At 58.3% G+C, this 26,393-nt stretch overlaps 1 protein-coding gene across 1 annotated transcript; it reads right to left on the bottom strand.

The window, feature by feature from the left end:
* Nucleotides 1-314: 314 nt before the first annotated feature.
* LOC127468803 (diacylglycerol kinase beta-like) lies at nt 315-26,393 on the bottom strand. The gene is made up of 25 exons (XM_051782406.1): nt 25,919-26,393; nt 20,584-20,851; nt 18,327-18,403; nt 17,142-17,307; nt 16,135-16,374; nt 15,139-15,309; nt 14,771-14,820; nt 14,106-14,180; nt 13,887-14,006; nt 12,868-12,985; nt 12,486-12,574; nt 11,969-12,085; nt 11,746-11,844; nt 11,440-11,553; nt 11,280-11,353; nt 11,085-11,159; nt 10,911-10,996; nt 10,618-10,707; nt 10,082-10,242; nt 9,080-9,144; nt 8,057-8,147; nt 5,205-5,406; nt 3,893-4,013; nt 3,748-3,808; nt 315-3,149 (listed from the first exon to the last, which is right to left on the bottom strand). The coding sequence occupies exons 2-25, from the start codon at nt 20,648-20,650 to the stop codon at nt 3,051-3,053; spliced, it is 2,628 nt and encodes an 875-aa protein (XP_051638366.1). The 5' UTR covers nt 20,651-20,851; nt 25,919-26,393; the 3' UTR covers nt 315-3,050.

Here is a 26,393-nt window from a genome sequence, read left to right as displayed (position 1 = left end):
GACAGGCAGGTGAGAGGTCACAGGAGTGCCTCGGGAAGAGCCAAAGCCCCTGGAGAGCCAAGGCTGGGAGGGGGCTGGAGATGGGTGCCTGCTAAATTTAGAGCCCACTCAGGGAAAAAAAAAAAATAAAAAAAACGTACAGGCTCCAAATTTAGCCGGATGCAGCTCCCACTGAGCGCTGCTCCATCGTGCTGCCGCTGCCAACACCCCTTCAGCCCCGGCACCCTGGGTTGGGCACGACCTGTTTCAGTCCCTGAAGGTGGGGACCCCACGTCCGGCCAGGAATCACCCTCAGTCACCCCAGGACCAGCCCAGATGTTCATCACCACCTTTATTAGAGGCAAGCCCACAGCAGTCCAGGTGTACACAGTAACACGCGCTACGCTACGGACGCCGTTCCATGCAGGCAACCACAGCTACACACACAGCGGAAGGAGGGGGCTGGGGGCTCCTGTGGGAATGGAGTTCCCAGCTCTTGGGAGTCCCCCAGTGCAGCACTGGCACCGGTGTCTGGGGCTGTTGTTTGGAGTTTCTGTTCTATCCCATGCCCTTGGGAACTGGGCTGAGCTCGTAGACACTGAGGGGAATACAGGGGTTCAGAGCCTCGAGCGTCCCTCAGCTGCATGGCATATTCCTCCCTGGAGCCAGGGACAGCTGGACTGAAGGGTCCCTCCTGGGCTGAGGACCTTTGCCTCCTCAGACTAAGGAGGTTGGGAGCTGCCATGCCTGTTGAACCATGCCTTTGGCAGGGTGGGAGCAGATAGGAGCCATGTCCCCTGGGGCAGGTGGCAGGAACCCTCTCCCTGACCATCAAAGGTAACGTCTCTGCCACCACTCCTGGCAGACCAGTGCTGACCTATCGCTGTCTCACTGGTGGCCCTGGGCCCTCCATGCCCTGCAGGACACATGGCTGGATTTAAGCTCAGAGGAGCGTTCCCTGCCCATGGTGCTGCCAGAGCCATGGGTGCAGGCATGGGCACATGGGCTTGCTTCCCCTGGCTCCACCACCACCGACAGCAAACCACAGCAGGGACCCCAGTGCTGCTCTTTGCCCCGAGCCCAGCAAACTGTGACCAGGGGCAAGGAGCACTGCTGATTCCATGCAGGCAGTGGGATAAAACCCCAGGTTGAGGCTGTGTGGGAAATGGAACCAAACCTGTTGACCTTGCGTGCTGCCATCCCACAGAACAAACTTGCCCTCTTGCTGGCAAAGCTCTGGAGATGGCAGAAGTGGTTTTTTTTCACCCTCCCCAAGTGTGGGGCTGTGAGGCACTGCTGCCCTCAGGAAGGGGCTGGGGAAATGGAGGCAGCTGGTTCATGGGACTTGGGTTTTGTTTGGCCTTGCTCCAACTGCTTTCACCTGGCTACTCATTAACAGCCACCTCGGGTGAGGAGGAGGACGGTGGATTTATGCACTGCTGGTGAAGTGTGCCTGTGTATGCAGGTCATGAACACCTCCCTTTCAGCTCGCCGTTCACTCCGAAACATAATAATGGCAGCACCCTCTGCACTGCCAGAGGGATGCTATTGAATGGGGACCTGCAGCATCAGGAGGGACAGGATGGGCACTAGGACTCTGGGGAGGACAGGGTGGCTTGTACCAGCTCTGTGGCAGGGGCATAGTAGGGACAAGCATCAGTTTTCCTGCCAGAGGTGACATCAGTGGGGCACATACTGCTCCTAGCTTGCTCACAGCAGCAAAGCAGCTTCCACCACACCTAAGGGAGCTGCCTGGGAGCAGGGGCCACAGCTGGAGGCAGTGGGTGCCTGCAGAAGCAACCAGCAGCCCTTTCTATGGGCCAGTCCTGCCAACTCCCGAGTCCTGGGGGCCCATCCAGACCCCCACAGCCTCCATGCATTCATCCGTTTTCTGGTCCCTGTGCATCCTGGAGAGAAGCTGCATCACATGATCTATCCATCCATGGGTGACATCAGCAAAACCTGCTCGTGCATCCCAGCTGGGCTCCGGCAGCTGTGCAGGCAGCAGCAACCACGAGACTCCTTGGATTTGGAGTGGGTTTCAGGGAGATGGGGCCACACAGAAACCGAGGTGCAACTGCTCTCCCCTGCTCCCTGCAGCCATCCAGGAGCATCAGAGGCAGCACTGGTTGCACTGGAAAAGCACCAGCCTGATGAAGCACATGGGCAGATGTGTTGTAAAAGTAGCAAGGACACCTCCAAGTGAGAAGAGCTGCTGTATGTCTCTCCCCAGGGTCCCCAGCCCCTGGTGCTGGCTGGCAGGCTTTAGGAGAGAGGAAAGTCCATGTGGAAGGAGGTGCCTTGGTGGACAGCCAGCACAGAAGGGAGGTGGTATCTGTGTCCAACCTGGGCTCATAAAAAGGTGACCCCCCCAAAGTTCCACCAAAGTTTGCTAAATAAATACATAAATATGAACATGAAGCCCAGAGCCGGGGTACAGGGGTTTCCCAGGATTGGCAGCTCCCCCCAGAATTCCTTTTTTTGCCATTTCCCCATCAAAACAGTCTCCTCCCATCCACCCCTGTGCATGGTCAGTCCCCAGCCTGTCCCATGCCTTGTGGCTCACAAGGCTGGCACCACTTTGCATCTCTCTTAACCCCCACAGCAGAGAGGTGAGTGGCTGAGACGGCTCTTCTAGTTTAAGGAAATAAATAATCCTCCCATTGCAAGGGTTGGAGGACAGAGAGCCAGTAGAGCACGACATCCAATGGCCTTCAGGAGGGTGAAAAATAAATAAGTGGAGCTTGGCATTGCCTCAGGAGCATGTTCACTCACAGCTCGGCTGGGGGGTAATTAAATAAAGGGGAAAAAAAATCCCAGTCCTAGTGCTGCTCCAGCAAATGTGCTCCCTGTATGCCAGTCTGCCTTCACCCACTGTTTCCATCCCAGATGGAGAAGATGCTTGAGGTGGTTGGGAAGGAGCCTCCAAGATCCTCCCAGGATAAATAATCCCTGCTGGGCTTGGAGGGGGAGTTTCTGTCCCAGCAGCAGAATTGGGATTTGGGGACCCCCTGCAGCAGGCTGTGGCTGGAATGCCGGGAACCTCCAGGCTGTGGCTCCTTGGATACTGTTTAATCTCGAGTTCGGCTTCTCCTCCTCAGGAAAAAGAAGCTGCTCTTCTGGGGTGGGCCCAGCAGCATCGGCACCTGGCTTTTATGTGTAATTTTGACCTAAAAAGAAGTAGAAAAACCCAGCTCAGTAAGGGGGTCCTGGGCTCTGAGCCCTCCAGGGCATCCCCCAGCCCCAGGACCCTGGGGAGCGACCCCAGCAAGCTGGGAGCAGCTCAGCACCCAGCACCAGGGCAAAGAGCTCTGGAATCACATCCAGGCAGTGGTGGGATGGGGAGAGGATTTATCCTCTGGGCAAGCTGCCTGCCGAATGGTGGGGACGCCACTGCAGCTCCCCCAGGAAGGGACGCCCCTGTGTGCACTGACCCAGAAAGGGATGAGGGTGTCCCTGTCCCCACAGCTCCCACAATGGCTTGTCATGAGTCCAGGGCCTTCACGGGCACAGTCACAGCTGGTTGGGCTCTGTGGCCACCTGCCAGCATATGTAGGAGCCTTTCTTCAAATTCAGAGGCTTTGCCACCAGGAGGCAAGGCTGTCCAATCCCACCGTCCTGCCAGCCCCTGCTGCCCCATCCTGCCAGCCCCTGCTGCCCCATCCTGCCAGCCCCTGCTGCCCCATCCTGCCAGCCCCTCCTGCCCCATCCCAACATCCTGCCAGCCCCTGCCCACCCCCACTTCCCGCTCCCTCCCCGGGGACTCACAGTGCAGGACGGCTGCATCCAGGGCTCCCCATCCACCTGCATGGGCAGCAGCTTGGATGTCCTGCAAAGCACAAAGAGAGGGAATAGGGGGTGACACAGCTGTCAGGTTTTGCTGTTGGTGCTCAGCTGTGACAGGGACAAATACCTGATAGTGACAGAGGAACACTGGGCCAGTCTCTTCCCTGCACTCTTCAGCCCTGTGTAGATCTGCCCCATCTCCATTGCACCCTCCAGCCCCACCACCTCCAGGAGGTGGTCACTGAGGTCTGCAAGAGAGAGGGGTCTGAGATCCCATCCCCAGGGATCCCCTACCTACCTTCTGCCATCATGCGAAACATCAGGGCCGGCACAGCAGGGCTGCTGGCTGTCCTGAAGTGCAGCAGGGCTGGTGGCACTGGGGGGATGTGTCCTGATGTCCTTTGTGTTCCATGACCACCAATCTGGATGTTTGCAGTGCTGGGCAACGCTGCTATCCACAATCTCTGGAGCAAAAACTCTCCTGGTCTGCAATAGCACCCAGGCCTATCTGGCTGCAGGGTGCCCCCAGCAGCCCTTCAACTGTTTGTTTGCATTGTATGAAATGGTGACACCCCTTCCCTGGGTGCCCAGGGGTGCTGCAGCCTCCCAGGAGCCAGCATGCATGGCAGAATCCTCACTGTGAGAAATCTGCTCAAATCCCAGGGCACAGCCCCTTATCCCAGCTCATCTTGCTCTTCTGGGCCACCAGCAAGGGCACCCAACTCTGACACAACTCAATCCTTCAGGGTTACCTTTCACACACCCCTGCCACTCCACCCCTGAGAAGCCCTCTGAGCCTCCCATACCATCCTACCCACCCACAAGTGGGGCTGTCCCCAGGGTACCAACCCTGCTGTCCCTTACAGTGCCTTTGGGACTGGCTTTTACTCTGTCCCACTCCCTGCTGCCTGTTCCCACTGGCTCACCCAGCAAGGGAGAGCCAGTGATGGTCAGGGATATGACACCGTCATTCTGGCAGTGTCATTACAGGGGGGCTGTTTCCAACCCCAGACCCAGGCTGTGGGAAGTGGTGGGCGGAAAATCCAGGCACTTTTGCTATTTTGCTGGCTGCTTCTAGCACACTGTTACCCACTGGGGAATGCTGGCAGCACTCGGGGCTGTCCCTGCCCTGCCACTGGTGACTGCAGCAGTGAGTGCAAGGTGCTGGCCAGGACACAGTGTGGGCACTGTGCTGCTCCTGAACCCCACATCCACGCTGGCAGCGCTGTGGCAGAGCCTGAGAAGAGATGCTTACAAAAGCCCTCGATGCCAGCTCTGCAGCTCTGTTCCAGCTCCTCCTTTGCCACACTGTGGGGTCACCCTGGCACCCCAAAAGACGGTGAGCCAATAACAACCCCTCCAGTACTGTTGCTCCAGACCTGGGGGTGCCCAGTGCCCCCGTGCTAACCCCACCCACTCCCCTATTGCCCATGGCTCACCCTGCACGCAGAACTTCAGCTCCTTGGCATCGGTGACCACCGTGCCGGGCACCTTCTCCGGCGCCTTCTTGCCCAGCCGGTTGTAACCACGCTGCTTCTTGGTCTCGCCCCAGAGGTTGGAGCCTCCGTACATGCTGGGGATGTTGAGGACAGCGATGCCCTCCAGGGACATGTTGCTCAGGTCTAGCAGGGTCCCGTCACACTGCCAGGTACGTGGGCAGTGTCAGGACGTGGGGTTGGGGGGCTGGTGCCCATCCCCATGGAGCCCAGCCTCCTCTCCCCACCACAGGAGCACAGTGTGACACTGGATAGTCTGCCGGGGTGACTGGGGCTGGAGATGCAAATACCCCCCCCACGCTTTGCTTTCCTAGAGCTGACTACCACCACCTCACCCTCCTTGTGCTGCTCTCCCCTCTATTTCCATAGAAATTTTACTACATGCCCAAAATGGCAGTTTTAAAAAGCAGATTCCTGGGAGATCACAGAAAACCTTGGCTGGGCTCAGTGCTGTGACCCAAAATAGGAGGCAACATCACCTCAACCCTGAAGCGACTTCAACCCAAGGAGCTCCAGCACATGATTCCCCACCTCCCCTTGTTCAGACTGACTCCAAAGGACTGGAAAGTTTGGCTGCCCAAAAAATAGCTCAAACTAGTTTGTTTTCAAGAGACACTAGGAAACTAGAAATGAGGCTGGAAGGAAATTATGGGAAAGGTGTCAGAGGGAAAAATGTCAGGTTCTGGAGTGAAAACCACAAGACAGCACACAGGACTGGCATCCCAGGTTTTGCTGTCGTACAGCAGGACTGCCCTGGCTGAAAATTCCCTGTAAAAGGAAAAATATCCATTTCCTGCAGCTTTCCCACAGGACTGAAGGCAGCAGCCGTGGAAATGCATTTCTTAACTTCAGGTCTTCTCACACTATCCAGACGCGGATCCCCTTCCTAGATACCTCTGGTGGAAGCAGCTGCTTTCCCATCCAAGTGGAATTTCTTTAGAGCATTCCTATTTTCCTTGAGGCATCTGCTCTCTGCCTGCCACTCTGCACCTCAGCAAATCCCAGCACAGCTTTTTCCTTGCCTCTTGGTGATGCAAAGGCATCTCTGCTCTCACTTGCTGTGCCAAGAGGAATGAAACGGGCTGATAAGCCCCCGCTGTTGCTCTAACTCCAGTTGTTTTCCTCTAGCAAAGGTTTGGAGCTTATTTTTACCTCCCTCTTGGCCAACGCTGAGGACACCAGCCCCCTATATGCAGAGCTGGACGCTCACACGAGCAAACACCTCGGTGTGTCAGGTCTGTTCTGCCTGCCCTGATGCTGCGGGATCTTATTTTTAGCCTTGCACTGAAAGCAAAATGCAGGAATCTTCTAGTCTGGGAGGGAAGAACTATTTCTCCAGGGCTTGGAAAGGATGTAAATCATTTCATTCTCAATACATCTTAATGATATTGTGATGTGTAGGAAGAGAAAAGACCTCAACGCTTGAGCAGTGGGTACCAAGCGAAAGGGCTCCGATCTCTTGTGGGACGGACAACACAGCCTGAGCATCACCCCCAACTGCAGGCACCTTTCCCACCTGCCTGCAAGGCAGTGGGAACCAACCCAGCCACGGTGGGATGGGGGTGAGTTGGCTGCCCAGGGTGCGGGACGATGGGATGCTGCAGGAGCCTGTTCCTGCCCACAGCTGCCCACGCCTGCCCACACACCCACGGGCAGGAGCGATTCTCCCTGTGGAGTCCTCCCTGGTTTGCGTGCCAGCGAGCTACAATGGGCCCTTTGAGCAGGGGCAGCTGACGGCGTGCTGGCAGCGAGGCTGGAAGGAGAAATTTGCAGCTGGGGGAAAAAGCAAATTCATTTCCAGGAGTCGTGGAGGGAATGAGTGCCAATTTCCAAAACAAAACTGCCATTTCTCTGCAAGGCTGACAGTTGCCTGGGAGCCGAGGGAGGACAGGCTGCTGCTTTCAACTTCATATACTGTGGGATTAACACTTTCCTGCCAGTGGACTCAGCTGGTGGGGATGTTCGGTGGGGAGCACCTGGCAAGGAATGGGGGGCACCTCATGCCCATCTCCAGCCCAACCCCACAGACACAGACTTTATCTACCCTGGGACCCTGCTGCATGGATGGGGAGGGGGGTGAGATGGTTTTGATGCTGCTCTTGCTCCTTCCCACCAGCTTCTACAGGTGCAGCTACCCATCTTGGGCTTTGGGAAGGGATGAAACTCCGGGTCTAGAAACAGGCATAAAAATTGCTCTGCCCATGGCCCCAGGTCTGCAGGGCCAGCTCTCCAGGCTCTGCCCACTCTCTGCCCACCGCCAGCACCCCTGTGCCCGCCACCTGCTCTGATTCCCACCAGTCTCTTGTAGCAAGCACTGCTTTTCTCCCCTCACCCTCCAGCCTGAGTTATAAAAGGGTGGTTTATCTGGAGATAAGGAGAGACGGAAGTTTACGGCCGAACCCCCCAGCGCCTCCGGAGAAGTGACAGCGCTCTTAGCAACCATGGGCCCTCCTCCCAGCTCTAATTAAAGGCTGTTTCCATGTCATCCAACGAGTGCTGGGAGCAGCGTGAAGTTTATAGAGAGAATATTCCAGGCACGCTCTCGAATACAGCTGGAAGTGGGGAATACAGGCCCATTCTTCTGCCTGCAGCTGGCTGGCTTTGCAGCAAGTGCCGCGTGGTGGAATGGGGGGTCCTGCCAGCCACTGTGTCCTCCCACCACCGTGAGGGGTCAAAGCCGTGGTGGCACCCTCTCTCCAAATAGTCAAAAGCCCTGCCTGAGGAACTTGTGGCCAACAGCTCCCGAAAAGCCCTTGTGCCGTGGCTGGAGCCACGGACCACCCCAGGAAACCCACCTCCACCTCCACATAGTCATGGAGCTTCTTGCAGGTGGCTGCAAAGGTCTCTGATGTTCCGAATTCGAAGTACCACAGCTTGTTCTTCATCCTGGGGCACAGAGACATGTCAGCATCCTGCTTGGAAGTGGTGCCTTGCCCCAGTTAGCAGCAAGATGAGCTGCCAGAGATTGTCTGGAGTTGTTGTGCTGGGGACATGAGCCATGGATGGGGACATGAGCTATGGATGGGGACACAAGCCATTCTGGAGAGGAACTGCCAGCATCATGACCCTAGGGAGTTGTGTGATGGGACAAGGGGTGGCTCAGGCAGACCTGGCTTAGACACCCTGTGCAGGGGGAGGATGGGGGTGCTGGGTGCTCCCTTGGCATGGGACAGGCCAGTATATCTTGACAAGGCTGCCAGGGATGGGATACCCCATGGAGGGGATGTCTCACACCTCAGAACCCTCCTGGCACTATGTCAGGCAGCCCCTGACCATGGCTCATCCCCTGCATCAGTTGTTGTGCCAGGCTTTGATGGGGGGCTGTAAGCTGTGAGGAGCTGTAAGCTGAGGGGAGCTGAATTTCAGGGCAGAAGCAGACACTTTCATCCATTCAGGATTCTTCTAGCAGGTATTTCTGAACCTGGGGTTGGGGATCACAAGCCACAGCTCCTGTTGCCATCACCCTATTTCCACATGCCCGAAGCACAGCAGGAGCGAGCTGTGACCTGCTGCCTGCCTGCCCTGCCCTCACTGCCTGGCCTGCTCCTGCCTGTCCTGGAATTCCATGCTAATTATAAAGCATGAATGAACGTAACTGGGTGCGTGGCCAAGTTCAAGCAGCCTGACACAACACACAGGGCTTGAAGGAGCACCCCAAACCTCTGCCAAGCCTTGCCCTGGACCTCCACCATGCCCTGTGCATGCCCTGCCTGTCTCCTAAGGCTGACCAAACACAAAGTCCCTTTGGCATGACGCATGGCAGTGTCAGGGTGTCCCCCCACACCCAGCTTTCCGGGGGGCTCCTGGGAAGCTGTTACCTGCTGTTGAATTTCTCAGGGTGCTTTTCTCGCATGATGTGGAAGCGGTGGGCGATGGAGGCGTCCTGTGGGGAGTGGGAGCACAGAGACATCAGTGGCACAGCACAGAAACCCCCGCTCTGTGCTCTGTGGGCATACGCCAAGGTACAGGAGCTCAGCTCTTTGTGGTCATCGCTGGCCCCCGTGGCACAAGGACATGGGGTGGTGGCCATGCCGAGGCGATGGAGGGACTCTCAGCCAGGCTCCTCCCAAAGCTCGTTAAGTGAGATGTAATTAGTGCACTTGGCCTCCTTCCCTCATCACATTGAGAGGATGCTGAGGGGGGAGAGAGGGCTACCAGTGGGGCAGTGGGGCTCCAGGGACACTCTGCACCTTGACAGCCCTCCTAGCAGGGCAGCAGCTCTCCTGAAGCTCATCACACCCTTTCCTTAGGCAGGGTGGGGGTGTTTGGGTCCAACTCAGAAGCTGTCACCAAATGCCACCTGCTGTGACACCCCCTGGCAAGAGCTGATGTGAACCCAGAAGCGTCCCATAGAGCTGCAAGTGGGTAGCCCACACCATGGCGGCACCCCTGGCCCAGGACAAAAGTGCTGCAAGCCCCTGGGAAGAGAAGGGCTTTCCCAAATCCCTCCTGCTCTCAGGATTGAGCCCCAGCACTGGGGGAAACCCCTGTGGCACAGGGCTGCCAGACTCCCCTGGGTCAGGAAAGCATGGGGGAACGTGGGTCTGAGCACCAAAGCAGGACTTTGCTGATGGGTGCTGTCTTGGCAGGTGAAGTGTCCTCGTCTCTGAGGCCCCAAACTTCTCTTGAACTCCATTTAAGCTCCTTTCACATTTTTCCCAGCGGAAAAGAGAAATCCTATGCCTGCTTACATATCTAAGTGTTGCCATTGCAAATGACAATAAAACCAGAAAAACAAGGCCAGGAGATGGAGGGAGGCTGGGAATGTGAGCAAGGAGGAACAGGGAGGGAAAGACCCATCCTTGGTTCATGGAACTCACCACCCCAATGGAGAAGTAGTTGTTGATGATGGTGGATGGGACAGGATCTCCGTTGGCCTCCCTGTCACTGGGAATAACATCTATCTGCCAGCGGTCCAGCATCACCTCCGTGCTGTGCTCAATGTCTTTCAGGACCTTCATCAGGTTGCCTCCTTCATAGCCTGGAAGGAAAAGAGGAGGATGAAGGAGGATGAAGGAGGATGAAGGGGAGCACAGCCACAGTTGGGTGTCAAGTGTCTGGGGGAGCCTGGGGCTGCTGCTATGCCACATCCTCACAGCAGTGGCAGAGATTTTGGCTAACGGTGGGGCTCTCCTGATGGAAAAAGCTGGGCAGGACCCAGCTGCAGGGGTGTTGAGAAAGCGGTGGCTGCTCTTTTTGGAGGGGGTGCCTGGAGGCACCAGGCTGAGATGAAGCTCTAACCGCATCCCAGGAGCCCAGGAGTCCTCCCTGCCCTGCGATGGCACCCACCCAGCTACACTGGAGGGTCCCCCTGGGCAGTGTGGGCAGCCCCTGGGCAGCGCTCCTCTGGCCTCACCTCCTCCCCAGCGCAGGCACCGTGCCAGGTCATTGCCCGTTCCCAGGGGCAGGACAGCCACCGGCGGGTGCTTCACCAGGTTCGCCTTATCTGCAGTTCAAGGGGGAAGAGAGGTTTGGGGCTGACAAGGCTTATTCCTGCTCCTCTCCATGTCCCTCCTCGGCCGGCAGCCCGGGATGATGCTGTTGTCAGGACCCCCCCACTTTCCCACGGGGAATATTGTGAATCTGTGGCAGATCACCGAGGATGCAGGCAGATGATGCTCTGTAGGAACACAGCCGTCCCTTGCTCACCTATGCAGTCCAGGATCCAACCCACCGTGCCGTCCCCTCCGCAGGCCAGCACACGGAAATCTGGAGTGTCCCGAAAGAAGTTCAGCCTGGAGAAAGCCAGGAGAGACAAGGTGTGAGGTGGGGGAGCAGGGGCTGGCAGGAGAGGGCAGAGGATCAGCTGCAGTGGCTCCGTACCCTGGCGCGGGCCCGCCGCGGTCCAGGTTGTACACTTGGCGTGGGTTGAGCAGGTAGTGAAACTTCCGAAGGACTCTGGGAAGAGAAAGGTGTGAGGAGCTTTGCGGAGGTGACTCCCACACCAGGAGTGATGCGTGAGGGACCAGCAGCCCCCACCCAGGGCGGGATGCTCTCCCTGGGCAGGACCCCACCTACCGCTCCCCTTGCCTTCCTCCGCTCTTGGGGTTCACAAGCACCAGGAGTGGGTGTGTCCCGGGCCGGGGGCTGATCTGGAGGGCAGAAAATGGAGCTGTGCATTCCTGCCTGCTGGGGGCTCAGCGGCAGAGCTCACCTGCAGCCCAGTGCGGGAACCTACCTGCAGCCCTTGCCCATCCACTGTGGTGGAGTTGAACTTGAAGCCTTGGGTGTCCTCGGGGGTGGTGCTGGCAGGGGAGTCGCTCTCTGATCGTCGGCAGTGGGACTGCCTGTCCTTTGGGCAACAGAGGTATGGATGCCCACACTGCCCCAGAAGGCAGTGCCAGCACCTGGGGGAGGCAGGCTGGCCTCAGTGATGCCCTGATGGGTTCCTATCACCGGCAGCAAGGAGGGGGGCACTTACCAGAACAAGGGAGGCACTTACCACTACAATAGGGTCACGTACCAGGATGAGAGGGGCACTTACCAGGACAACCGGGCAGATGTAGGATGGCAACAAGATGTGGTCCCGCAGTGGGCCCCCATCGCACTCCGGCTTCACGTGGGAGGCACACTTGTTGTGGAGCTGGAGGGGCAGGAGGAAGGGATGCTGAGCAGGGGACACCAGCCATCTCCTGCCTGTGAGCCTCTCCTCCCCAGGCTGACCGTGCAGGAGGCACTGTGGGTGCGCCCCAGCCCCCTGTACTCACGGTGACTTGGCACCAGACACAGTGCAGGCCGGTGATGCCCTGGTAGCACTTGATGCTCTTGTGACACCTGTCGCACTTGACGGGGGAATTGCCCTCGATCCAGGTGTGCTGCATCACCTGCAGGGCACAGGGGGACACTGCAGGCACACGACCGACCCACGGGCTTCTCCCTCCTGCTAAGGGCGGCTGCCACGATTTCAGAAGCTTGTCCTGCAGGGATGCTGACTGATCCAACCCAGCCCGTCACACAGCTGACTTCCCTCCCTGCTGTTCCATGCAGCACAGCAGGGACACCTGTTTCCCAGCCTGGAACCACGGCAAAACTCGGGGCTGAGGACCTGTGAGTGCCTGGGGACTGGGGACAGGGTGCATCCTGCAAGGTTTTGGATGCTGGGAATGCCCATGAGCTGCTGCCCAGGATGAGAGGGGCAAATCCCAGGGAAAAAAGCCATGTGGGATCAGAGCAGGAGACCAAGGGGCCAGGAGACCCACTGACTCAGAAATGCTGTCTACTCACGCTTGTGTTTCTCTTGGATTTAACGTAGGTACTGATGCAGGAGGCAATCTCTTTGGACACACACCTTTCATGGACTGTATACTTGCAGACTGGTGAGAGAGGAGAATCATAGAAAGAATCATAGAAGAATTCTTGGAAAACCCTTCTAAGACCACTGAGTCCAACTGTTGCCCCAACACTACCACTAAACCATATCCCCAAGTGCCACGAAGGAGATGGTGAGCATCGCTCTCCAGCATGGGAGCTGTCTCCTCCCCTCTCACCCTGCAGTACTCACGGGGCTCAGCACTAACAGGGACCAGTCCCCTCTCCCCAGGGCACTGGATGGGGTGGGAGCCCCCAGCCTGGGGGTGTAACATGCTGGCAAGGATCCAGGACTCACAGGAGCAGCAGAGGCCCTGCTTGCGGACCCCCAGCAGCATGGTGCGGCAGAAGTTGCAGTAGGCGGGTTTCTTGAAGTGCTTCAGCCTCCAGGCATGCTGCCCATCATCCTTCACATTCTGCAGGGCAGTAGAGTGGAGGGTGAGGGGTCACTCCCCTGCTGCCGGGGGTCCCAGAGCCCTCAGCCCACCGTTTTTATCGGCTTTTCATCCCCTTAAACCCCTCACTGTGTTTGTGGGAGTTTGCTCCCAGCAGGATCATGGGCTCCCCCTGCTCCCCTTCTCCCTGGTGTTTCTCCAAGCATGCAGGCTCTGGGCATGTCCAGCTCCAGGCACCAAGCTCCAGCTCCCACGGCCCCTTGGCACAGCCCAGCCACAGGGAGGATCTTGGTGGCTGACAGGAAGGTGACTCCACATCTGGGACCAGGCCATCACCACAGGGTGACAAAAGCACAAGCCTCTTACAGCTGGGGCCAGGCAAGAGTGCTTTGCAGGAGCCAGTTAAAATTCCTTGCTTTCTTGAATTTTCCTGCCAGAAAGCCTGCCTCCCACCCCCACCTCTCCATGGGAAGCATGGGCACCATGAGCAAAACCACAGATTTTTCCCTGCAAACTATTATCCAATGGCCAGGGATGCACCTGAAAGAAATTAAGGCCAAAAGGACGAAAAAACACCACAGAGAAATAAGGGGCGTTCCAACTGCCCCATCTCTGCTCTTTGAAGCTCACCCCATAAGAGGAGTTACCATTTTAGGTGCTCACCTTAATTTTTGATTAAATATTCATCTAACTGGATTATGCTGCAATAGCAAGGAGTGAGCCCAGCCTTCTTGGGCATGGCAGCTGGCAGTGACTACAGCTCAGAACTGAGCTTGGGAAGATCTGGGGGTAAAGGGGGCAGAGTGGGGGTGTCAAAAGGGTTGGGGGCCAGTGTAGGGTTGTGTGGTGGTGTATGAGTGCATAGTCTGTTGCTGGAGGCAGGCTGGATGCAGCCAAAGCAGGTCCCTGTGGGGGCACTCACCGTCTCCATCCCCAGGAGGACCAGCAAGGGGATGGTGGTCATGCCACCGCGGATCCATTCCTCCAGCGTCACAGTCCCATCGTGATCATAATCTATCTCCTCCATCATCGCCTTCAAGATCTGGAGGAGGAAAAAAATGTAGAGATACGGTGATTCCAGCCACAACTCTGGCTGTGGATCCCCACATCTGCCCCAGCTGCCCCCAGCCCCAGCACTCACGGGCTTCAGCTCAGTGGAGTCCCACTCCAGGTACTCAGCCACGTGCACCATCTGGTTGATGATACGATCCAGCTCCTGAGCACAGAGAGACAGTGGTGCCCGATGCTTAGGAATGGCTTCAGGCATGAGCAGTGTCCAGCCCCAAGCCCCCAAACTGGGGATGTATCAGGTTTATGTTTCCATACGCCCAAGGCCACCCCAGTCCCCACCCGCACAGGAGGGGCAGCGACACCCCAGTCCTCAGTGGGTGCTGGGAGTGGTCTTCTGCCCTGAAAACATGCAAGAAAATCTGCAGTAGGTTTTCCCTGGGAAAAACTATTCTGACAAACCAGATTTTTTTTCCAATAGGTTTCAAGGGCGATACCCAAAGAACAAAGAGAAAACATCCCGAGGGAGAAGGAGCAGTGCATTTTTTCTCCTCTGAAACACCATGACCTGATGCAGAGCTACAGTTCCTGGCTGGGTGGATTTTTTCTTGCTGCTGCTGGATGCAGTGGAGCTGGCATGCGTCTCCCAGCCCTGCGGTCCAGCTGCTGCCTTCCTCCTCCTTTCCCATACTGCTGCCCAGCTCAGAGCACCTCACCTTGGGAGTGGGCACCTCGGTAGTGCCCTGCCTGCTTCCAGCCCCCCGAGGAGCCCCCTCTTTGTCTCTCATCAAGGCTCACCGAGCTGTCCAGGAGGCCGTTTCCATCAGTATCGTAGAGGCGAAACATAACTGGAGGGAGGAGAGAAGCTGCTGATAGAGCCCAGCCCTGGAGCACCCCGGGGCACCCCAGGCACCCAGCTCCATGTTGCTGGGGCTCTGAGGTGGGAGCAGTGCTGTGCCAGCTCAGCTGGGGTGAGATGTGACCCTGGGGCTGCGGGGTATCAGAGTAAAGCCCCTCTGCCAGCCATGGGTAACGCACCCAGGAGCAGAGGGGGATGCTGAGTGGTTTTCCCAAATGGGCAGGAACATCCAGCTCTGCACCCTTCCTTGGGCAAACCCCCCTCAGGTGACCCCCTCCACACGGCACGACCACAGGGTCCCACTTACACTCCAGCTTGTCCTCTGCTCGTCCCCTCTCCAGCAGCGACAGGTAGCAGACAATGTCCTTCAGGTGGACCACCTGGGCCAGGGCGGTGGGAGGTGGAGCAGGGGGGGCTTTCAGGGAGCTGGGGCTCTTCCGCAGGCTGAAGGGTAACCTCTTCTCCACGCTCCTCGTGCCTGTGGGCAGGAAGAGAGGCCACACGCAGGAATGGCACTGGGCCCAAAGTCATCCCCAGGTGGGCCACGGAGGCTCTGCAGGCAGGGACCCATTCGTCATGGGGCCGAGTGGCACCACAGGGGAAGGGCTGGGGACACAAAGGGGGTGTGGGGCTGGGGCCCATCACGGGAGAAGAGCTGGAACACAGAGAGGATGTGGGGCTGGGTGACACTGCTGGAGTAGGGTTGGGAGCACAAAGGGGGCCCGGGGCTGGGTGCCATTGCTGGAGCAGGGCCGGGCACTGCCACTCAATCCCTGGGGCACAGACTCCCATCCCTCAATCACTGCAGGTGCAGGCAGGATGAGTAGTCAGAGCCCATGGGGACATGTCCTGACGGGGATCAGCACCCACCCAGAAGGAGTGAGAAGCTCAGTGGGCAGTGAGGCAGCTTGCTGGGGAGCCAGGACAGCCCACGCTCGCTGCCGCCCGTGCCGACAGCAGCCTTTGGCAGATGGTGGCTCTTGGCAGAGGGGCCCTTCCAATGCTTGCCTCCTCGGGGGCTGGCAGGAGCCGGGCAGGGGGCAGCCATGACTCACCACCCCATTTCCCCCTCCCTACGAGCTGCTGCCGGGTAATTAAGGCATTGACTGGTGGGGGCTCTGTGGGATGGGATCAGTGGCTTAAGTTTGCCAAGCAAAGGTGTCAAGATGACAAGAACACTCAGAGTTTGGGAGGTCACCACCACCGTGACGGGGACCTGACCAGCTGCACTGCCAGGGCACGGAAACTGCAGAGGGCTTGTCACTGCCTGTGTCCCCCCACGTGGAGTCCCAGCCAAGCTCACCTGGAGACTGAGGGCTGAGCAGAGACACGGAGGAGATCCTTGAAGAGCCTGAGGAGTTGTGAGCAGAAGCGGTGCCGGTGGTGGACTTCTGGGAGGATGATCTAGACCAGCTGGGGGAGGCACTGGGGATTGATGCTGGGGTGAGGGATACTGGCTGCAGCTCAGCCACGTTGCTGTGGCAGCTCTTGGGCTCAGGAGTGTGTCGTCCCAGGGCGCTTCGAAGCATTTTCCCATTGATCCCTGCAAAGTAAGATATATGCCCGGGGCAGTGTGACACCAGGGTGCCTGCGCCCCTTAGTCCAGGAACTGTGTGCTGAGTGCTCGCCCTGGGTCCTCTCTGCCAGCCCCATGCCTCTCTGTCCTAGCATCTCAGCCCCAGGGATCTCTGAGAGCCACCATGGGTGACCCCCTCAATCTCCTGCCCGTCCCAGTGGCTCCCAGCAGTGCTTCCATCCCTGGATGATGTCCACCACGGTTCTTGGAACCAGACAGGGAGGATGTTGTCCTTCACCATCAGCCAGAGTCAAATGTCCGAGGACGTTCTCCTTTTCCTTTTGCAATTTATAGTCCTTTCAGTAGATGTCTCCATGAGCCACAAATCCACTCGGAAAGGGCTGGGGGAGGCAGACTTGGGTGCTTGGCACACAACCCCTGCTCCAGGTGCTGCTGAGTGCAGGGTGGCTGCCTGCACCAGTACCTGTGACAGGGGCATAGGCCACCTCACTCTGGATGGAGATGCTGACTTGGGCTCTGAATGCACAAAGGAAAGGGAGGAACCAGTGCCGTGGTGCCCTGTTGGTGCCCATCCTAGGGAAATCCCTCCCTGGAACAGCAAAGGGCCCTGGGAGCCCACCCGTCGGATGGAGAAGAACTGGGTTGTGTGCCGGCCCCGATGCCACCCACTTCAGGTGCCACTCCCCAACCTCCATCCCCGTGAGCAGTTTGGGAGCAACCCCACCATGCCATGGTGCCCCGGCATGCCCAGCTGGGTGGCAGGGTGGGCTCACCGAGGCTGCTGTGCTGTGAGACACCGGGGCTCTGGCGCTGGGTCTCGGGGGAGGCTTGGCATATCTTACGCTTGAAGGAGGTGAAGAGGTGTTGGCAGAGCTCCTCAGGCACATCTGCCTCCAGGTAGGTCTTCATGAAGAGGCGGAAGCCCTCGTAGTCAATGGGCTGGGGAGGAGACCAAGGAGGAGGATAGAAGTGCCCCAGGCACACCAGGAGGGTGCAGAGGAGGAGGATAGAGGTGCCCCAGCCATACCAGGAGGGTGCAGAGCGGCCAGCCTGGGTGGGGCTCCATGCCCTCGGCCCCCCTCACCGGGCACATCAGCTACACAGCCCTCCCTAAAGCTGCTGGCTTCCCAATTCCCAGTGTGGGATATAACCTAAAGGGACCCAGAGGCAGCAGGGCCAGAAATGTCCAGTGCCAGTGTGGCTCAGCCAGGGCCAGTGGTGCTGGGATCAGGCTCAGCAGCCAGGGCAGGAGCTGAAGGAGTGGCAGGGAAGGGCAGAGCAGCAGGACCCTCCAGCCTGCCCCCAGCCTCTGGGGACTGTCCTCCTCCTGAGGTCTCCTCCCCTCCTCCCTCCCCACTGAGCATTGCCACTGTGTGGGGATGATGCCTTCCCAATGGCTTTTGTGGACCCAGCTGGAGTGAGGGTCCTGTGGTGCCCTGGAACAGTGGAGTAGCTTTGTGCCCTTCCTCACCATGGTCAGCCGACTGACATTCCTCATTTTGCCTCGATTCTAGTGATTACAGCCCCCGTGGAAGGCTCTGTCCTGCTGGCACACTAAGAGGTCTCTCTGAAATCACTACCCAGAAAAAATAATCCCAGCCTTCTTCGGGGGAGAGTGAGAAGGCACAGACCCCTCCCGTCACCACACCGGCAAAGTAATTTGCTTTTCAGGGAACAGTAAATCTCTCCCTGGCAAGGGAATGCCCCAAAAAGCTCTCAGCAAGGCAGCCAGCTGCCAGCACCCATGGCAACATCACTGGGATGGGGTGGTGTGCATGGTCCCCGGGATGGCCAGGGAGTCCAGTCCTGGGAGCACGACCATGGGGAGAGTTGGGGGACAGCCAGCCAGCCCTGCCTTCTCCCAGCTGCTTTCAGGGATGGGAGCCAGGCTGGGGGAGCTAGCAGGGGGCCAGGAGCTGCCAGCAGCACAGGGGAATGCTGGCAGGACAGGGCCATACCTGTTCGGGGTTGTACCTCGAGAGGACGCCGTCCCCATGGAACTCCTCCAGGACATCCTTGAGCTTCTTGGTGGAGTCTGGGGAGACAAAGGCACCATGCTGAGCATGGCCACGCTGAGCACCCTTTGTCATCCACGAGCAGGATGGTGCAGAGGGGTTTATCTGCTGGATATACAATTTCTGAATCCTTCCATGCCTGGAAGGGGCCATCCATGCCCTGCTTTCCCTTCCACCTTCAGAGGGCAGGGCAGTTATGGAAAGCTGGCCTGGGAGCTTTACATATATAGAGAGCTTCCTCTTACCTGTATGAAAATGAACACAAAGCCAGAGCAAAGCAAGGAAAGCCCAAACCACTCCCCAGTCCTGGCTGCTCGGGAGGGGATGCTGAGCACATCCCTGAATGTCCCTGCCCCAGTGCAGGGCTTTGGGTGAACGCTGGCACCTCTTGGCAGCCCCAGCCATCCCAGAAGCTGCCTTGGGCTGCCCACTGGCATCCTTAGGAGGTGCCAGGAGGGAGAAATAGAACAGTATCCATAGAATCATGGAATCATTTAGGTTGGAAAAGCCCTCTAAGATTGTAGAGTCCAAGCATTAACCCAGCACCAGTGCGTTCACCACTAAACTACATCCCACATCTACATGGCTTTTAAATCCCTCCAGGCATGGTGACTCCACCACTGCCCTGGGTGCTTGTTTCAGTGCTTGACAACCCTTTTTAGGGAAGAACTTTTTCCTCATGTCCAATCTAAACCTCCTCTGGTGAAGTCTGTGGTCGTTTCCTCTTTGGATTGCTCTATGCTAACTTCTATACAGGCAGTAATGACCTTCCCTGGCTGGGTGTCGTCAGGGCTGGAGTGTCTGGAGGGACATTGGTCCTTCCAAAATAGAGAAAAACAGGAAAAGAAGGAAAAAAAAAAAAGATCAAGGGGAGGGAACATTCAGCCTTCACCTTCACACACGTCTGGGCACATGCATTTAAAAGGTTCTTGGACACACTAGCCCTGTTAATTACTGTGAAATCCTCTCTCTGAGTGGGGGCTGTGCTGGCTCTGATCCCCCCCGCCCTCCACTGGGGATGGAACTTGGCACTGGACCACAACTGTCTGGGATATCTAGGGTGTTCAAAAAGGGGTTTCCTGGCCATAGGGCTGGGATGACCCCCCCAGCCCTGCTCTCCAGCCCAGTGCCAGGCCACCCTCCTGGGGAGGAAGCAGCTACCCATGTTGCAGCCTTGCTGGCCACACTTCAATTAACGAAATGAAGATGCTGTCTGTGTTTTGAGCCCAGCGTTACAGATGGTGTTTTAGGGTCTGGGATTCAGCAAAGCAGAGCCCATCCTCCAGAGAGGCAGGATGAGATGCAGAGAGGGATAATGCACGCACACCTCTGCCTGCATCCCCACCTGCCCCTGCCTGAGGTCTCTGGATGAGGAGCAGAGGCCTGGGGAGAACTTGCCCCCACTCTCATCCCTTTGATACACAGTGTCCCCAAAGACAGCCTCAGAGGGTGCTCGGGGTCCTCTTTGCCTCTCAGTCCTCCCCCATCCAGCCTGCTCACCCCAGGGTCATGCCAATCCTGCAAAGCAACACTCCTGAGATTTTACACCCCTTCTTCCTTCATCCTGTCATCCTGGCTGGGCTTTCCTGCCCATCCTGCCCTGCTCTCAGCACCTCCCTGGGCTGTGCTGCTTCTCTATCAACTGCTGTGAAGAGCACACCCGGCTCTTTGGCAGGCAGGACCTCAAGGACTTGGTTTCAGACCCCTGGGCTTTGCCCAGGCTCCCTCTCCAGCTGCTCCCAGCCCCAGAACCCTCCGGCAGTGCCACCAACCACCATCCCTCGGCGGGAGCTGCAGAAGGTTGCTCTTCAAAAGCACTAAGGAAAATTACCACAGAGGGCTGGCAACCCAAGGCAAGCTGTGGAGCAGCTCCGTGTGTTTGGGAAAAGCCAGTCTGCTTTCCTGGTTGGCATTTCACTTTGCTAACGAACGTGGGAGCCCAACGCCTTCAGAGGGACTGAGCCGTGCTCACGTGTCCAGCCCCCAGAGCTCAGCTAAATCCTCCCAGGCACGCAGGCACAGGGATCCCCACCAGCCAGTGTTGGGGGTCAGGGACCTTCCCAGCCTCCCCATCCAAGATCTAAGGAGTTACCTAGTTCTCCAGGAGGACACTATGAAAACGTAGGGTGCCAGTCTGGCACAGATCAACGGGACTTTTCGACCCCTTCTCCCTGTCCCAGGAGGGGCAGAGGGTACTCACAGTCTGTGTACTGCTGGAGCTGGGCAAACTCGGTGGGGCTGAGCGAGATCCACATGCCATCGCTCATCTTTGGGCAGCAGGGCCCGTGGCGAGGGCCACTGGCTGCTGTGCTGTCGTGCCAGGCTCAGTGCCACAGGTCCCCGCCGTCCACTCGGTCACACTGGCACTGCGAGGAGCGTGGGAAGGTCTTGGACTGCTGGTATCATCCTGCTGAGCCCGTGGGCAGTGAACCCCAGAGCTTCAGGGCACCTGGTCAGCACCTTCCTCCCTGTAGGGGGGCAGAAAGAGAGGAGGAGGTCAGCAGTGCCTTGCCCACGGCGGGCAGGGGCTGGGTCCTGCTGCACTGGCTGCCCTGCCACAGTGCCCCGGGGAACAGCCACCTTCAGCAGGGGGATCTGTGGGGCAGGGGGTGCGTGAGCTTGGAAATGGGGTGCCAGGGTGCTTTCCCAGCTGGGAAGGGCCCCCCACTGCAGATGTGGGGGACACTTCCTCCAAGGAACAGGGAGGGGAGTGTGTGGGCTGCAGCAGGGGATTGGTAGAAAGAGGGGTGAGCACAAGGGTCAGGGCACCTCGCTGTGTGACCATCCCTGGTGCTTGGTGTCCCTGGGGACAGTCCCCAGCATTTTCCAGGGGAACCCAGCATGAGGAGCAGAAGGAAGGGCACAATTAATTACAGAAGACACAGCACCTGGAGGCAGGGGATCCAAAAGAAATGAAACTCCCAGCTCACTCCACCTCTAAAGCTAGTGGTGACCGTCAGAAAATCATTGTAAATGAAAATCTACAGTCAAAACTGAGTACAAGGGGAAAATCTGTGTCACAGAGAAACCCCAACCAAGGGGCCCTCTCCAGCCCACACATTTTCAGGCTTCAAAACTGATTAGTTTTTTCATTTAACCAAATTGGTCATCAGGCAAAGGGCAACATTTGGAGGTGGTTGTTCTCCAAGGAATTCGATCTTCGTTTTAGGGTCGTTTCCCTGCCAAATGTTGGCTCCCAGTTTCCACCAGCCTGAGCTCTCTCTGGATGGACTGGAGAAAGCAGAGCAAGGATGAGCTGAGAAAGGGGTCACAGGACTTGGGGTGTTGCTCAAGGAGCACCCACCCCCCAGCTGACTGCAAGTCTTCATTCACAGAAAAAGGTGTTTGATTAAAGTGTGTGAGTCTTTTGTGGGAGTTGTCAGGTCTCACGTGCCACACCAATCCCAGCTGGTGTCCCTAGGGACATTCACATAGGGGATGCACCAGCAGCAGTCACTTAACCCCTCATTCTTAGGGCTTTCCCCAGTATTTCTTTACTAATGCTATTTTGGCTTTATATTCAGCTGCTACAAGTGCTCCAGGCAAGATGCGGTCCAGGAACAAAGCCTGGTGTTGGTGGAGGAGGGAGCAAATCCTCCTCAGGGCTGTGGAGAGGATGGTGACCCCTGAGTGAGCAGCACAGGGCTGAGCACCCATCTGGATGGCTGCCAAGGGGTTTTCCAGCTGCAGGGAGTGACTGCACATCTGGAGAGGAGCCACCAAACCCTGGGCATACATTTGCTGGAGTTAAACGTCATGACAATGCTTAGTCCTGCTCAGTCCTTTCCTCCTGGGAGGACACAGCTGCTGGAGCCTTGTTCCACCCCTCCATGGCCTGGGGCTTCTTGGCTCCTTCTGAGGCTGCCTGGAGGGCTGTGGAGCTTGGGGACCCTACAAAATGCTGCTTCTGCCCAGAGTGCTGGGGGGATGGCTGTCCCAGGATAGGGAGGAGTGCCCTCACTGCTCTGCCCTGAGGCACCTGTGGGGAGACAACACATAATCCTGGAGGAAATGTCACCTTCCCACCCTCACTGGGGCTCTGTGGCCTCACAGCAACTCACCTCCAGCCTACGGCTATCCCAGCTCATCCTGGCAGCTCTTTGTCCCCATGCCACCAACTGGGGACAGGCTGGATGCAATGGTGGTAGGGCTAGGAAAGAACTACCTCATGTCTTTCCACACTGCCATCAGTTTTGTGGGAATCTTCATCTTGGGAAAAGCACAAGCAAGAACATGGTGTTTGCTCCTTTCCTGGATGATCAGTTTGTCCCAAAGTATCTCCAAGGCTGGCCCAGAAGAACTCAATCCATAAGAAACCCCCAAAAGTGCACGCAGACTTCATGTTTCCTGGCAAATGAGCTGTTTGGTTTGATCAGAACCTATTTTTCATTCTAAATTTATCCAAGGAGAGGCTGAGAGCACAGAGCTAGTTAGAAGGAAAGGCAAAGCGGGGGGGACATGGCTGGCTCCAGCTGCCTGAAGGAGCTCGGGAGCACTGAGCCCTCCCATAACAGACGGCAGCAAAAATATCCCTTCCTTCTTTTAATGACGGGTGATGGGGCGGCACCAAGCGGAGCTAATTGGGCTATCCCAAGGGGCTTTCCCCCAGCAAAAGCTGGAATAACAAATGCCACTTCTGGCAAGTCAGCCTTGGATTTCAGGAAGGGCAGGAAAAAGCCTCCTTAGGAATCCAGCTGCTCCTCGTTTGGCTGCCCTCTGAATTGTCAGCGGCAAATTATGTACTATTAAATCAAATTTGCCTCTCGCTAAAAATAGCTCCCTACTAGTGTTACAAATAACACCGGATTACCCTGCCTGAAAGCGCTCACCGGGACGTGGCCCCTCTCCCCCTCCTCACTCCGTGCCCGCCAGCCGCGCGCGTGGGCTCGGCCGCTCCGCCGGCACCGGCGTGGCGTGACTCGGGGCAGCTGAAGTGGCTGGGGGAGGATGGAGAGGGGGGAGCCCGGAGTCCCCCAAACCCTCCCAGGGGATCAGGTGGTGCTGGAGCCCTCGAGAAGCTGCATGGAGCATCCTGCCAGCCCCGGTGATGAAGGAGGTGCCATGGGGAGCATCGATGGGGACAGGCAGATATGCGGCTCAGTGGGAGCCAGGGCCTGGCCATGTAGGGCCTGAAACACGTCAACAAGGGAAATGCCAGGCGGGAGCTGGACATGGGCCAGTCCCCGTGGGTGAGTGGAGCCCGGACAAGCAGCAGGACCAAGCCACCAGGAACATCTCCATAACCCTGAGAAAGGGCTGCCCATGGGCACTGCCAATGTCCAGGGATGGGAGTCTCCCAGAAGCAGCGATGGGACAGCAGAGGAGCTGTTTTTCCAGCCAGACACCCTGCCAGAAGCCTCCCCACCAGCCCCTGGCTGCCCAGTGCTGCTGAGGATGGAGGACCTAGCTCCTCCATCACACCACCGTGGCATTGGGAGGGCCTGTTCCACTGACACCCACCTGGCATCTCCGGGACTGGATCTACTGATGGGGACCTAGTTCTGCCCATGCTGGAGCAGAGAACCAGGGGCAGTGGGACGGCAGCTTCCAGGTGCTGGCAGAGCCTCCAGCCTCTGACCAGCTCCACAGGAGCATGTGGATGGGGCTGCAGCCCGTGCCCTGCAGGAGATTTCTGCTTCAGATGCCCTTTGGGAAGGAAAAACATGATCCGTCTCCTTGAGCTTCAGGATACAGCACGAGGAGGGAACGCTCCTGCCAGGCACACGCACAGGGGCACGTGCAGAGGCTGTGGCTCCCCAATGGCAGCACAGGACGACGCCGGGCCCTTGCCTGTGTCCCTGCCCAGGCCTGCAGAAAGCCACAGTCAAGTGACACATCTCCTCCTGGGGCAAAGCACGGCAGGTCCCTGCAGGAATGGCATTTTCCAGCCCGCCCGCCCCATCTTTTGGAAAGATCAGCCTATTTTTGTGTTGGATGGGGAGAGGCCCCTGAGGCGGTGGGTGGAGTGTAAATCCCTCCTGTCCCACTGCAGCAAGCAAACCCCAACCAAGTCACGCTCAAACTGTTTTCTGCATTGACAGAAGGCACTTTTCTGCATTTTGCCAGCCCAAGAGGACACTCAGGATCAGCCTTTTCTATTCTCCAAGCCTGTTGCTGTCTACACATTCCCCTGGCCCTTTGACCACCCACCCACACAGAGCCAGGCATGCTGTCCGGGTACCTCACACCAACTTTGCTTTGAGTTCTGAGCACCTTCATGGCACACAGGCAAGGAAAGGTGCTGGCAGAGGTGCCCAGAGCATCCTTGCTCTCCCACACAGGGAGGAGGGTGGCCACGGCCAGTCCTCTGGCCCCAGAGTTGGGCTGTGGGTGTACTGACTCCCAGCTGGGCGCTGGGAGGGCTCGGCTCAACCCTGTGTCAGCGGGGACCCAGCACAGCACCCCTGGAGCTCACCCCCACCCAGGGCCAGGACAGCTCGGTTCACACCCCAGGGACACCAACAACTTCCTGACTTACTACTGTTGCCTTTTTAGAGAATAATTTTGCTGGCTGAGTTCAGGGCAGACTGGATCTGAGCTAGGATGCCTTCGGAGCAAGATTCATCCCCTCACCGCTGTCCCTGCAGGTCCCAGCCAGACCAGACCTTGTCTCATGGAAAAGACCCTTCCCATGCCAGACAGGGAGGCAAATGCTGGCCCTGCAGCCTAGGGGATGGGATTCTCCCTGGGATCCCACCCCCATCACCAAGCCCAGGGCTTCAGAAACACTACAAACCTGGCAGAGGGAAGCTCTGGCTCTCTCCCTGTGGAAATCCTGCAGCCATGGGTACCATGGGTTAACCACACCTTGTATAGGATAACATTGCATTCTGATAGCTTTGAAATACATTCTTCTCCCCTTTCATCTCCCAACACAACCTGCAGAACAAGTCCCATCCAGCCTCCTTCCACAGGCCAGGCACGCTGAGTACCTTCTCGGTCCTTCTGCCCTCCAAAGCCAATGGCCCCAGCAATTTTTACTTAACAAGAAAGGCACTAACGAGCTTTTCTGGCCTGGCAACACATGGGAACGGCTGGATCAGGCTGTTCTTCTGCCCAGCCAAAGGATGGGTGGTTTTATAGCCAGGCTGAGAACCAACACATGCTGAGACACCAGTGAAGGTGGCATAGCCCCTGGGCTGTGTTAGGGGCTCGCTGGCTGCCATGCTCCCCACCCTGGGGACAAGAGGATGCTGCCCTCTCCTTCTCCACCCTTTGGGAAGCATTTCCCAGGGGCTGAGCCAACGCCCGGGCACCGGGAAACCCGACACCCCAACCCCAGCGCTGCCCCGTTCCTTCAACGCCTGCACCGCTCCCCAAACCGCTCGGGAAGGGGTCACGACCAGCCCGGGGAGGGTCGCGGACTCCGAGGGCAGCGGACGGGAGCCGACGTGTGCTGCCGAGCCGGTCCCGCGTGGGGCGGGGGGTCCCGCGTGGATCGGGGGGTTTGCCCACGACTGAAAGGGGGGTGAGCCCACAGGGGTCCCCGGCCTCCCCCCGCCCAGCCCCGCGTCCCCCCGCCGCTGTCCCCTTACTTGGCGGCGGCAGCGCGGTGCCATCGGCGGGACCGGCCGGGGCGCTCCGGCGGCGGCGGCTGCGGGGCTGGCGGTGCCGGGAGCGCTGGGCAGCCCGGCGGCTGCGGGGCTGGCGGTGCCGGGAGCGCTGGGCAGCCCGGCGGCTCCGCGCTCCCGCGGCGGGGCGGGGATGGGGGGATGCGAACGGGCCCGGCCCGCCCCGCCGCTCCGCTCCGCCCGCCTCCGCCGGCACCGGCGGGCGGCCGGGGCGGGAGGAGGAGGAGGAGGAGGAGGAGGAGGAGGAGTTGGAGGGAAGAGCCCGGCGGCCCCGACCGCGCCCCCGCCCCTGCCCGGGCCCGGGGCAGCGCCGGGGAGCGCCGTGGCGGGAGCGGCCGGCTGCGGGGACAGCGGGAGCCGCGTTTCCAGGATAAAACTCCTTTATTACAGATTCCCCACAGAGGCAAGGCTTTCCCCACTTCCCACTGACCCCGCACTC

The sequence above is a fragment of the Manacus candei genome, unplaced genomic scaffold, assembly GCF_025592945.1.
Source record: "Manacus candei isolate 608988 ecotype Guabito, Panama unplaced genomic scaffold, ASM2559294v1 h1tg000015l, whole genome shotgun sequence".
In the NCBI taxonomy this organism is placed as follows: Eukaryota; Metazoa; Chordata; class Aves; order Passeriformes; family Pipridae; genus Manacus; species Manacus candei.
The sequence above is the reverse complement of the archived record's forward strand: the minus strand, read 5'-3'. Positions and strand labels throughout refer to the sequence as shown.

What these genes read in the sequence shown, in the direction of transcription:
- LOC127468803 (XM_051782406.1), bottom strand. Translation starts at nt 20,650, where the DNA reads ATGAGCGATGGCATGTGGATCTCGCTCAGCCCCACCGAGTTTGCCCAG. An exon ending in CTCACAGCACAGCAGCCTCG is followed by an intron (nt 16,375 to 17,141) that starts GTGAGCCCACCC and finishes CTTACTTTGCAG; the next exon opens with GGATCAATGGGAAAATGCTT. An exon ending in ACATCTGCCCGGTTGTCCTG is followed by an intron (nt 11,554 to 11,745) that starts GTAAGTGCCCCT and finishes TGTTGCCCAAAG; the next exon opens with GACAGGCAGTCCCACTGCCG.